We start from the raw sequence: 12,672 nt of genomic DNA, 5'->3' as shown, positions 1-12,672 counted from the left end.
GCACTGGAGAAGTGTTATCTTCTACTCAAGGACATTACTGTGTCAGCAGCTTTTTTTGCCAGAGAACCATCCCTCAGGCTTAGCAATCTGTTTTTTTGGGGCTCACCTGGAAATCTTCCTCTTCTGTTAAAAGGTTGTTTAGAGCTTCGTTAACTCCTTTGTTGTTGTGGTTCTGGACTGAACGCAGGTAAGGCTTTACTAGAAATAGCTGATTAACCTGGAAAGAAGATGTTTCCAATACAAGATTAAGTACAGCAATCCTGACACTGCATTCTCCTGAAACAAGTTCCCATTTTTTATTACAAGAATTTGTGCTTATTGTTAAAACCCTTCAGACAAGGCATCCTGTATTACCAGGAGTAAAATAAAACAGTTTTCAAGGCCAGTTATGCAACTCTTCTGCATTTCCCCTATCAAGCCAGGACTGGGCTGCTTCTTGGTCCTTTATATCGGTGGCAAAGCTACTCAACAGATGTCAACTCTGTTTTCCAGCCAGAGCCTGGAGTATCTTAACTTGAGCAAGAGGACTTTTTGTTGACCTACACTCTCCCAAACTCACCTTTGAGAAAAAATTGACTGTCCTGGTGTGATCCAGTCGTGGAGACAATACAAGCAGGAGATCATTGATCAGCAGAGGTTTGTAGTCTAAGTAGAACTGCAAAGCTTTGTAGTACAGCTCCACATTGGCCACCTGCATGATCAGATACTAGTTAGTACTTTAAACAGAAGTTAGCCCAAGGTGCTTAGTTCAGACCACTAACTCAGCACAAAGTTTATTTGACTCCTACTAAACAACAGCTTAAGTTTCCTTCCAGAGGTCAGAAGTTTTACACCGATGCAGAATTCTTGTTCAATCTTATGATTGCTTCCTGTACCATCTGCTTCCAGACAGTGAAACCACAGGCTACCAGGGGCATTATGAACCAATTCTAATCCATCCACTGAAGAGGTCCTGGCACAGGCAGCCATTACAGTTAATATGACCATTTGTCAACTTCTGAAGTCACTGAAGACTGTAGCCTTAAAAAGTCTTTAAATTGCTTCCTTGAAACCCCCAAGAGCAGTAAGAGTGTACTCAGTCTTAAATCTTGTTTAAACTACTTCTCAAATCACTATTCTCTGCTGTACTCATGGGACTGCCCACTGCACTTCTCACACCAAAACAGCTGGAAACATATGCAGAAATTTTTCAAGAACAGCTACAGCCTCAGACTAAAACAGCAGTCAGCTCAAAGGTATTAAGGAGGTTAGGCCTCTTGCTTGTGACCTATGATCCTGTGCAGCCTCTAAAAACATTCTGTGCTAGCTGCTGCCACTCAACAGAATGTGCTGCACAGCAAAAAAGAAATAGTCTAAGATCAGATTAATTCTTTGTGTTAAACTAATTGGAAGTTGTTTTAAGTACAGCAGAGAAACCGAGTAGTAACTTAACCAAACTGTTTTCTAAACAGCAATTCTGTTGTGCATTTTTGTCTCTTGTCCTGAAAGAAGCTTTCAGCACTTTGCTTCAGTTACCAAGTTACTTACCTTGGCAATTATGTCTTTAAACTGGCCTTCTTTCCAGGCATCAGTGGGATGATTCATCATAGTAATTATTGCATTGTCATACTCCTCATACTTGTCATACAGGAATACAAGTTCTGCCCAGAGATGAGCCTGTTCTGCAGCTCTGAGCACCTAACAAGAAAAACAAAAAAATGCACCAGGTCTGATTCACTGGCAGCTTCCCACCTTCACTTGCAGCTACCTTACTGCATACCTTTGGAATATTAACTCTAGACCAGAAAAGTTCCAGATGTTCCCTCATTTTCTGAGGTTTGAATTTGGAGTATAAGATGGCAAGTTCAGTAAACATCCCCATGTGAGCACGCTCTAGGCCCAGAGCAGCTTCCAAAAGGGCAATGAGGTCTTCAAAGTAGCCACGATCCTGGATGTTATGAAAATAAGGATTAATAAAGCTTGCTAAAATGCATATTTACTTAAATACAACATGCTTTGACTTTCCATTGAACTGGTTGGATTTTTGATTCCAATGAGGTGAGAGAATTATAAAAGAAGGCACAATGGAAACTATTATCTCTCCATTTACTACAGAAAAAATGCACATCACCACTAAGAAATAAGAGAGAAGAAAAATGAATTTAACTATTAGCTCCCAGGGTATCTTTTTTTTCTGTGACCACTTTATTAGCAGATACAAGTATGCTGTACAAGTCTTCTAGAATATTAACAGTTACCTGATAGTAACTGATCAGCTCCTCAAGTTCATCAGCATGGATGACTATGTGTAAGCCACAGATCTGTGCCAAGCGGAATTCTTTTCCATCCACACAGGCAAAGCAGACCTGTCATGACAGTCAGCAAATAGTTAACAGGACAAAGCTTTACCAAATTTGAGGTCTACTAAGAGCTCCAAATAAGTATTTCCATAATACTTGTTCTAGAATTAAAATCTATTAAAACCCACAAGTTTAAGTTACCTCCTTCCAAGTCCTTGTGCTATTGGCTTTGCGGCCACTGTCCACTGCTGCCTGATACTCCCCAAGGTGCACCAAGGTAGATGCCAGGCGAGCAAAGTTGGATACGTTGTTATAGAGAAGTTTTGCTGCTTCGTACATCCCCTCTTCGTAACAGCGATCACCGACCTGAATGAGGAGTCCAAGGTAAACAAAAGTAGCAGTAAGAATGAGGGGTCAGCTAAGCAGAAAGTCACACTTGGAAACTTTGGACAAAGACATACCTGTTGTATATGGGCATTATTAGGGCCACTAATAAACTCCTCCAGTTCTGACAGACGATTAGTTTTTGCCAAAGCAAAAATAAGTTCTGTCTCTACGTAAGACTCTCTAGCCTTCTTCCTGGCCATCTGTAAGAACTTGACTAGGTCCTCCCAATTATCTGGAAGAGAGCAGAGATATGCAAGATCCTATGTTTAGTCATTCTGTATTGTTTACCTTGCCCACCTTAGGGACAGTTTTCACAAGGAGGCTCAAACCTCTCCTCTACCATGATAATAAGCCATTAGCACTTGACTTATGGAATTCCCTGTCAACACCAAGTCACCTCCAGGTAAGACTGGACTTCTTGCTACCATTCTGCAATCCAACTGGCAAGCAATTCTGCCACATACAGCTAAATAAATACATTATACTTAGTGATACTTTAGATAACAGTCCAAATGATCTCCATGGAGAGGTCTATGTTTGGTGTAGCAAGACAGACAATCTTGGTGACAGGAATCTCACTTAACATTGACTCATCCATTCCATGTACTGACTGTTCCCATTTTCTCTGAAACAGAATTCCTAAGTCTCAATAGTTCCTAATGTAAATGCAATAACCTAGCTCACATCCAAGCAATCTGAAGTTGAAGATGCTTTGCCTTACCATTCCTATTAGCTGCCTGAACGACTTCCATGTAGGCAGATGGATCATCTGCCTTTATATAGGAGTCAATGGCTTCCTTCACCAAGTCCTTCTGGAGCTGTGCTCTGGCCAGTTGGCTCCACACTGCTGGTTCATTACATCTCTCTGCAAATTCATAAGCACGGTCTAAGTTGCCAATGTGCTCAATCAGCACCTGTTTGAAATTGAAGTTCCAAGTTAAAAATCTAAGTTTTGTAACACTGTCCCTTCTAACACAAATCTTTCTTCAAGCGTATACACTGCTCTGTGTAAGCAGTATGAAGTTAACTGCTCATAGAACAGCCATTTCTGTCCAGGGAAGCATTCTACACCACCATGCAGGAACCACACCTCACCTGAATTGCTGAAGTATTGACATCAAATTTTCTGAATATAGCAAAGGCTTCCTCATATAGCTCATTACTGATGGCAATGTTGGCAATATCTGGGGCATCATAGTTATCCAGCCGATTGATGTATTCCATCACTCGGGTGCGGTCGGCCTTAATGGCAGTCAGGATCAGCAGATTCTGCAGATTCCTTTGGTTAACAGAAGGCATAGGCTATAAGCAGTGCACAGCAACACCTGCTTAAGTGACATGGATTGTACACGTGAAAAAATAAACCCACTTACTGTCACTAGAAATAACATTTCACCACCAGATTGAGAACCACTGACATTTAGCTTCAAAAAGAACTGGCTTACCAGTATTAGTGTTCTCTGGCCTCAACACATCACTGCAAATTACACAGTGTGAACTAGATCTGTTCTTCAAGTACAAAGGACTCCAAATTCTAGCTTTTCACCTTATTATAAACACTGAAGAGTGTTTAGGTCTTGCAACCAAGAGGCCCATGATAACCTGGATCATTCACAACCTAAACAAAGGTTCTGAATGGGCTAAACTTGAGGACAAAGCTCTCCTCTTACCTGTGTTCACTGAATACAGAATTATCCAAGACAATTTTTTCCAATAACTCAATCAGTTCATTTGGCAGATCAGCAGTCATGAAAGCTTTCACAGTTACAGAAACTTCCTCTGGATCCTGTGTCTCTGATAAAGCTGTTTGGACAACCTAGATTCAAAGGCAGGAAACTATTAAGTGTTTTCCCCAAATTAAATATTTGTCCATTTGTCAAGTTATTTGTCCAGTGAAGTACAAATTAAAGCTTCAGAATTTTGAGAGCATTTTGATAAAAACAGCAAGAAACAGCTATTAGCTGTATTTTATACAGAAGTAAAATCACATCTTACATCTATATGGGAAACAAATTTCCTAGAGGAAGGTCATTCTCCAGGATAGAAAAAGTATCTTACTGGTAGCTACATCTTCTGACCATGAAGGTCAGAATTAATACCTGTTACTCCAACTTTTACAAACTTCTGTATGGTGAGATGAGGCTTTAAGGGGTCTTGTGGGGGAAGAATGCTACTTAAATGCTCCATAATGTTTCTGAGACATCCTGAGGTCTTCACAGACTGGAAGTTGAGCCTTTTTGCTGTACCTGGTCAATAAGCTGCCGCCTGAATGGGTTGTTTTCTTCCAGTACATTTGCCCAGAGCTCAGGGTCCTTCCTGCGCACCAGGTAGCGAGCCTCGCTCTTAAACAGGGAGTTCTCATTGCACACCTGAAGGAGAAGTTACAATTATTGGCATTACTGTTAAGGGCCAGTACCACAAGACAGGTTTAGCTAGCTATGAACCAGACACTCTAGAAGACTGACTAGAACTAATTTCTGACCAATGCTAAATGCCACAGACAAGTTCTTACCCAACCTCTGATCTGGAAGGCTCATGGAGAAGATCTCCAGCAGAATTTCTATAGCTTCTCTTGGTTTTGCCCAACACAAACACTCTGACTGTGGCTTCACAGTAACTATTTGCTTCTGGTTGAAGTGAAGACCTGCAGAAGCCTGAAGAACTTAAGTTTTAAATCTAGAAAGGGGAGCCACTTGCCTGGGCAGTGCTAAGTAGTGAACTGAGGAATGGTGCAGCTGTTTAAAGCTAGAAGTAGGTTATGTATTTGGTGTCATTAGCTTTACACATGTTTACAAGTGTTCAGAATAGCAAGTGGCTTGGATTCTCTTGTTAAGGTGTTAAGGGTACAGAATAAATGTGAAATTCCTTATAGAAGTGCACCACGGGAGAGTTACCAGTTGTGATCCTATTCGTACCACTAGCTCCCAACTTCCAGCTTGAAGAGTAGAAAGCTGAAGGCCTAAGTCATCTTACAGCAACAGCTCACATTGCTAGTATCCAAATAAGCCCATGGAATCTCAATTACTGTGCTGTAAGCAAATCAGTACTAACACAATTTTGCTTTATACTTTACTTTTATCAGTTGCAGGAGTTGACCCTTCTTCCAGGAGACAACAACATCTCAAGAATAATTCTTACAGGAAGATGATCTTTATTCCACAACCAGAAACACCTTCAAAGAACATCAGCTCAGGGAAGAAACTGGTACAGACAGGCTTTAATGGCTAACTCAAATGGTAAAGTTTATCCTAGCAGCCTCCTAGCAAACAACAACTCAAAGCCACCTTCATATCCTGAAATAAAGGAGACAAATGTAGCCAGCCCTTTTTTAACAGCTAGATGATATTACTTAAAAATTAAATACTTCAGGCTGGAAAGTAATTCACTTTAATCCAGCAGCAAGCCTGGATTATACTACCATTCTAATGCTCATAGCTGACATTCTCTGCATATACCAATATGGAAGTGCAGGTAGGAGGAGAATGTTTTTCTCAGCAACCACAAGCACTACTGGCTTAATCTGACATTAAGCTCTGGTGTTCACATTGAGACCAGAAAGTATCTGAGAACCCTGAGAATTTCACCTGCCCTTGAAATTCTGATGGATGTTCTAAGAACAACAAGCTTAAAGATAGGAGAGGAATGCTATTGGAGTAAGTCCTTGTAGTTAAACTGTCAACATTTATTTTCCTCATTTCTGGTTAAGTATTGGAGCAAGTCTATGGGTCAATCACAACAAAGGAAAATTACAAGCCCTGTTTTAGTTTCAGGGAAACTTTTCTTTCACTGTAGGGTCAGGCTAGATGACAGCCTGCTCCTCCTGCTGAGCCATCAAGGTTCAAAAAATCAAATTAAACAAAGCTTTAATGGTAGGCATATTCATTACCTGGGCCTAATAAACAAGTGAATTTCAAGCAGAATCAGTGGATGAAAGACATGGATTGTACTTCAAAGTTCCAGTTATACAATTCTAGTTTGGACATATAGCATAAGTTCTTCTCATCAGCATAAAAATTACTGTCTCCACATAGAAGAATCCCACCTGCCTCAACTCCTGAGTGAGACTGCAAGACAGGATTCTGCAAGTGTTAGACTAATAGCCAGACAGGCTTCCACTTCAGGCAGCAAGTAGTTCTGTAAAGCATGCTTAAAAATGCCATTTTGCTAACCTTTATGAGTTCCAGATCACACTGCCCCCTCTCATAAGCAACGCAGGCCAGATGAGGGTCCCTCTTTTCACAATATTTGCCAACTACACGGCTGTCATAGTAAGGATTCTCACGAAGGAAGCGCTCTGGATTATTATTACTGTCAATGTAGATTTTGGCCAAAGCATTATGAGTTGCAGGTTCTTCACAGCCTTCATGAATCCTTGATTCAAGCCATGGCAACAGCAACTTAAGCCTTTGAAGAAGCAAACATTTTAGGTTTATAAGTCAGACTGAGGTATGTTTTACAGCTACCACTCAGTACCTGGCCTTCCCTTCAAACAAGTCTGCTGGTCAAACTTAAAAGCAAACACAGACTAGGCAGTTATTTTTTAATGAGTCTTAAATGAGTGGAAGACAGATCTGCAGCTTAACATCAGGGAATGTTGCAGATACCCCCAGTTTTACAATCTCTCAACTCCTGTTGTATTAGCTGGCAGCTCATGCTTCAAGCCATTTGTTCATTTTACAGATAGTTAGAAATTAATTACAGAAGCTGCTGTGGGCCTGCAGCTGACTGTCAAGACAGTTGGATCCAAATTTACTCCGAAGGCACATCCCATGGCTGGCTGTATGGCAGTGTTCAAAAGCCATGTAATATATGATGCACTGCTGTCAGGCATTTCTACATGACCCAATCAATCAAAAGACCGACCAGCAAATTTGAACTGCTTTTCTACAGAGAAACACTGAACAGTATCAGTACTTTATCATTCAACAAAACTGCATGCAATTCCATTTGTGTATAGCAGGGTCAGGGAAGCCCGACACTGGTGCCTACAGATGCATTTTCATTACCGATTTCTTTTTTCCACTTCAGCCACCAGCTCATCTGTGGAGAACTGCCCTCTCACCACCATGATCAAGTTCTTGATGACATCTTCAGAACAATCTACATCAAGAAGCCCTCCAACCACTGCTGGTATCCGGCTAGGATTCACCTAGAATAAGCCACCATCATTGAAATTAGTTATTAGCATTACTAATAATGCACCCCCAGTCTTCCATACGTGGAAGCTCTAGTTAACAATTACAATTATGCTTCAGAGCGGAGAACTTTGAGTAACTAACATTTGAATATACATTCCAGGAATAATGTTTTTGTGATAGACAAAAGGTTAATGAAGAGCCTCTGCACTGGGAGAGTGAGAAAAAAGAGGCAGCAGCTTATGCTGTAGTTCCTTATAATGAAGTAAAGAGCAAGTCCTTACCTTCTGTACATAGATCTCGATATACTTCTGCAGATTATTGCGATATAAATAGAGCACCAGGTCATGAACAAAGTCAAACCGATCGCAGACAATGATGAGAGGAAGCTGATCTGTGAGCTTTGCCTCCTGTATTTTGTGTGAAAGAGAAAAAAACAACAAAAGATTATTTTCATAGCCATGCCAACTAAACTTTCTTGGTGTTTCCCTCCATTAGAAAGCTATAGTTCTGCTGCTAAGCAAAATATACAGAAGACCCTTCAATCCCCTGGGCAGAATATTTACCTTCAGGAAGTTCTTTACTCGTTCTGGGTTATAGCAGTTACTTTCACGACAGATTCTTTCCACTTCCTTTATCTGACCAGTCTTGCAAGCTGCCTGGATGTACTTGAAGTGAACATCGGGATCCTGGCTAAAGTTTACAATGGAACCCAAGAAATAGAACAGTCCTGGAAAGAGTCACATGTGTTTAACATTGTTAGAAGTGAAGCAAGTGAAGGCTGTATGGGCCTCAGCTTGTGACTTAAAGAGTTCAGCTTGGCTGACAGAGCAGCTTTCAGTCAACTGCAGGGAGTATCAGAAAGATTCTTTTCCCTTCTTTCAGATTTCATCTTGCTTTCTGATCTTTACTCAAGAGAGTTAAGAAACCATCTAGAACAAAACTAGCCCTAGAACTCACTGTGATGAGCTCACTTTCATAAATGTATCCTAAGATCCAGCCATGTGAAAAGTACCTGTCCCATAAAAGCTACAATCCTTACTATTAGCTTCAATCAGCAGCGCTTCCAAGTAAGCTGCTTCCCTCTAATACTGTACCTTCATAGCTTTTGAAAGATTCAAAAAGCTCCACAAGAGACTGGGTGCCAAGCTGTTCATGGTATTTAGAAGCAACTTGCACACAGAGCTGTAGGTTTTGCCGAATGTTGGCTGACAGCATGGCACGCAAACACTCCACAGAGTCCTCAACTGAGAGGGAGCCAAAGAAGTTCACAAGCCACTGCAAAGAGAAAGAAATTTTACTCAGTAACTCACACAGGATTTGACTGATGTCTAAGATGGGCCAACTAGACAGTTACTACCCCAGCCACTAGAGAGAAGTCTTCCATGAATTAAGACCAAAGATATAAAAACAAACACTCACTGTATTTACAATCACAAAAATGCATTCAGAAATAATATTTGAAAAGCCCACCTGGGGAACTGAGGTCAGATTTAAGCCACTGAAAGTACAGATTACAATTTAATCATTAACTGGACAAATGTTCTTGAATCACAGCTACTCTGCTACTTCAGTACCTACAACCTATTTTATGGCAGCTGCAGAAGTGCTGAAGACTGTTCACATCACTTTCTTACTCTGGACAACACTTACCTCAGGATTCAAGAGGTGAGTATGAACAACTGCACGTTTAATATCGTAGAGATCTGTGTAGTGTTCCAAAGCTCGCTGGAGCAAGCCTGCCTTTTCACACAGCTGGGCAACATGAGCACGATCATAGTGCGTAAACATTTGGTTTCCGAGAATGGCATCTGCAACCTAGGAGGTTACATTTCATATTCACTGTCAAGAAATCAAAACTGCCAAGAGAATCACAGCAGCTACAAGTTGTTGAGAAGTCACAGCAGCGACTAAGTAAACTTTCATGTTACTAAAAGACTTATAGATAGCAGTATCAGACATCCTATTCTGTGCAAGTCCAGTACTGTCTCTCCCTTTTTGGAGGAACTGGGTCGTACCTGTGGGGCATGAATCAAATTCATTTCCAGGAGACGGGTCTGAAGGTGGCCTTCTGCAGGGCGGTTATTTTTCAGGGCATCCAACAAAAAGGATGTGCACTGCTGCAGAAGACTGTGCTCCATGAACACATCCACAATCTGTTGAGATTGGACAAGTTACAGAAGAGGGGTCTATATACACACATGTACATTTTTCTGTGCATACAAAAAGCCTGGCTAGACAGGTGTCCTGGGGTGATGTTATGATACTGCATCCCCTATTGTCAGCTTTGTGCAAAGATCCTAACCTGTCTCAAACTGAGAGAACAGGCTATCACAGCACCTACCATGCTGCATTCCCTTGTTTTCATAGTATTACTATCATGGTAATAGAAAGACAAGTTTCACATTTCCTTTGTCTCTAGAATGGAAGAAGTGCATTACTCTGAGCTATTATGCCAGACTTTACCACCCACTGTTATTTAGTTCTAACACAACATACAAAGTTCATCCCTTCTCCTGCTGGGATGGTTGCTAGAAATAAAGCCAGGACTTTTTCCAAGTAGCTTCATTTTTTAATAATGCAAAATCTTCCCTTATTTCTCCATCCATTTAACAAGAAGTGGCCAATGGCAGCCAGAACTGAACTTAGGTTTATTTGTTCATCTTCCTGTAAATTCTCTGCATGAGGAGATACATGCTCCATTAAAGTCAACACTAGGATAGTAACACTTTATTGCTTAGACTAAGATTGTGGTAGATTTACTATCAATAAACCAGAAAGCTTCCACAAGAACTTGAGAATACACGTGCCTCTAAAGACTCAATGAAACCAAACTTAACTAGACGATTTAGTCACTCCTCTGATCAAGATGACAAGAGATGTGAACCAGCCTTACCAGTCCCCAGAATAGTACTACACGATTCCCTCTGCCTAGAAAGAGACCAGTACTCTTGTTGTGGGCATCACCTGGTTAATGTTAGCCAGTGGCTCCTCATCCTGTACCAGCATCTGAGAGAACTGCAGGCCTTGTTCTGGACTGACTCTCATCACACTTCTCAGTAGGAAGATCCAGTCAGGGGTATAGCCAACCTAGAGATTTCAGAAACAGTCATACATATTTAGAAGCTTCACACTTCTGTTAAGCCTTCAGATCCTTTAGCATAGGGACTATAAACTGTTGTGAGCTTGCAGTGCCCATCCCCCATCTTCCAGGAATTCTCAGACAAAAGCATTTCTAGTCTGTTGACACAGAAATTCAGTATTCACCTACTTAGTAACTGAACTTGTGCCAGGGCAATTCTCTGGCTATGTAAGAAAATTGCCTGGAATAAATTGTTCAATCGTCCTAAAGGTGTAGTTATCAAGTCCTAAACTTAAAAGTAGGCATTAAGCAATTTTTCTTTTTTTATGGATTACAAAAAGTCTGAGGAATTCTGGAAGTATCTTATTTTTATTCTATAGAATAAGCTTAAGCCAGTCCATTAAATTAATACTTCATAAAATTCTGGATGCTTTGAAGTTTATTTTTTTGCAGACTTTTTAGTATATTTAGTAATATACTATGATTTGCACAATGGACACATCAAACATAAGACGAAGCCTGCAGTTTGTAATAAATTATTTACCTTCTTAGCATACAGCACTATTTTCTGGAATTGGCCAGTTTCAGCAAAGCACTGGATCACTTTGTTTGGCACATTAGCTCGAAGGTAGACGCTGAGTGCAAGGGTTGGGTCAGCCGTCTTCACCAAGTCTCCCAGCTCCTCCGAGCACTCCAGCTGAAGTCAGAAGTGGTATTTTGTCAAGCAGAAGAATTCAGAGTTGTAGCACCAACAAAGTGTTGTTCACACTCAACTGTTAGAAGGCAACAGAAGTAGGCTAATGTCACGATTGAGCCTACCTTGTCTTCCTTCAGCCACTTCTCCAGAAGCTGTTTGCGGCCCTGCTGCAGTACAGGGCGACAGAGCTCCAGAGATTCAAACTTGTTCAGCTGTCCCTGGTCGAGCAATATTCCAAAGTACTGGAGCAGGGGAGAGGCCTGCCCAGGCTGAGCTGGTACACTCTGGAACTTCCTAATTGTATCACTGGTACGTAGAATTCCCTGAACAGGCACAAGATAGAGAGAAGCAGTGTTTAATTAGTGAAGACTGAATAGCATTAGTAAAAAAAGCAGGTTGAAGGATAAACTGAAGCATCTACTGTTAAACTTCAGGACAGAGACCATCAAATCAATGACTTTCTAGCAGGAAGTCAGTGGCCACAAAAAGTCCAGTCTGGTTAGAAATGGATAGCAGACACTCCTTACAGTTTCTTTATGTTTTGAATGCCAAGCTCTGAAATGTAAGTGACCTAAGCAATCCACTAAGCTTAGGCAAGTTTCCATGATTTCTAAGCTTTACCTTTGGAGTTACTTACCTTTGGTGCAGATGCAGCTACTTTAGCAGCATCTGCATAGTTTCCTTGAGCAAACAGTGTGTTGAACTTTCTGGCAAATAACTCCTCTGCCCCGGCTAGGTTACTCCGTATAGCCATTCGCAGTCCCAAGTCAGGATTCTGGAGAACATTTGTAGCATAGTTCACAATGTTGTCTTCCTCAACACATACAGAAAGCACCTGGAAAGGACAAGAGGCATATTGAGGAGTACTGTCCTTTCCACAACTACTATGAAATACAACTATAAAATGGCTATGTAGCTCATCAGTGAAGGAGCAGATTAGTAAAAAAACAAGTTCTTCTTCAAGTAGCTCTACACTGGTAGACATAAAAAACTGATTAATCAAATAGTCACTTGCTCTTCCATGACATTGATTGCATCAAGTCACTCCTTAAGTTTGTTACATTCCATTTGAACTTTAGAAGGCTCAGAAAC

At 40.9% G+C, this 12,672-nt stretch overlaps 1 protein-coding gene across 3 annotated transcripts in view; it reads right to left on the bottom strand.

Annotated features, from left to right (window-relative positions):
- CLTCL1 (clathrin heavy chain like 1) overlaps window positions 1-12,672 on the bottom strand; it is a 34,639-nt gene that overhangs the window by 6,758 nt on the left and 15,209 nt on the right. For all 3 annotated transcript variants that reach the window (XM_036392902.1, XM_036392899.1, XM_036392901.1), the window contains exons 7-28: window positions 12,218-12,415; window positions 11,703-11,903; window positions 11,428-11,580; window positions 10,769-10,891; window positions 9,820-9,957; window positions 9,455-9,619; window positions 8,899-9,079; window positions 8,368-8,531; window positions 8,086-8,211; window positions 7,673-7,815; window positions 6,836-7,070; window positions 4,913-5,035; window positions 4,337-4,482; window positions 3,762-3,945; window positions 3,388-3,580; window positions 2,741-2,898; window positions 2,481-2,645; window positions 2,238-2,345; window positions 1,760-1,927; window positions 1,528-1,677; window positions 560-691; window positions 107-217 (exon numbers count right to left, since the gene is read on the bottom strand). In XM_036392902.1, the coding sequence (XP_036248795.1) occupies window positions 107-217; window positions 560-691; window positions 1,528-1,677; window positions 1,760-1,927; window positions 2,238-2,345; window positions 2,481-2,645; window positions 2,741-2,898; window positions 3,388-3,580; window positions 3,762-3,945; window positions 4,337-4,482; window positions 4,913-5,035; window positions 6,836-7,070; window positions 7,673-7,815; window positions 8,086-8,211; window positions 8,368-8,531; window positions 8,899-9,079; window positions 9,455-9,619; window positions 9,820-9,957; window positions 10,769-10,891; window positions 11,428-11,580; window positions 11,703-11,903; window positions 12,218-12,415 (3,465 nt within the window). The remainder of the gene's footprint in view (window positions 1-106; window positions 218-559; window positions 692-1,527; window positions 1,678-1,759; window positions 1,928-2,237; window positions 2,346-2,480; window positions 2,646-2,740; window positions 2,899-3,387; window positions 3,581-3,761; window positions 3,946-4,336; window positions 4,483-4,912; window positions 5,036-6,835; window positions 7,071-7,672; window positions 7,816-8,085; window positions 8,212-8,367; window positions 8,532-8,898; window positions 9,080-9,454; window positions 9,620-9,819; window positions 9,958-10,768; window positions 10,892-11,427; window positions 11,581-11,702; window positions 11,904-12,217; window positions 12,416-12,672) is intronic.

This window comes from Molothrus ater, chromosome 18, assembly GCF_012460135.2.
Source record: "Molothrus ater isolate BHLD 08-10-18 breed brown headed cowbird chromosome 18, BPBGC_Mater_1.1, whole genome shotgun sequence".
In the NCBI taxonomy this organism is placed as follows: domain Eukaryota; kingdom Metazoa; phylum Chordata; class Aves; order Passeriformes; family Icteridae; genus Molothrus; species Molothrus ater.
This window is presented reverse-complemented; position numbering and strand designations above follow the sequence as displayed.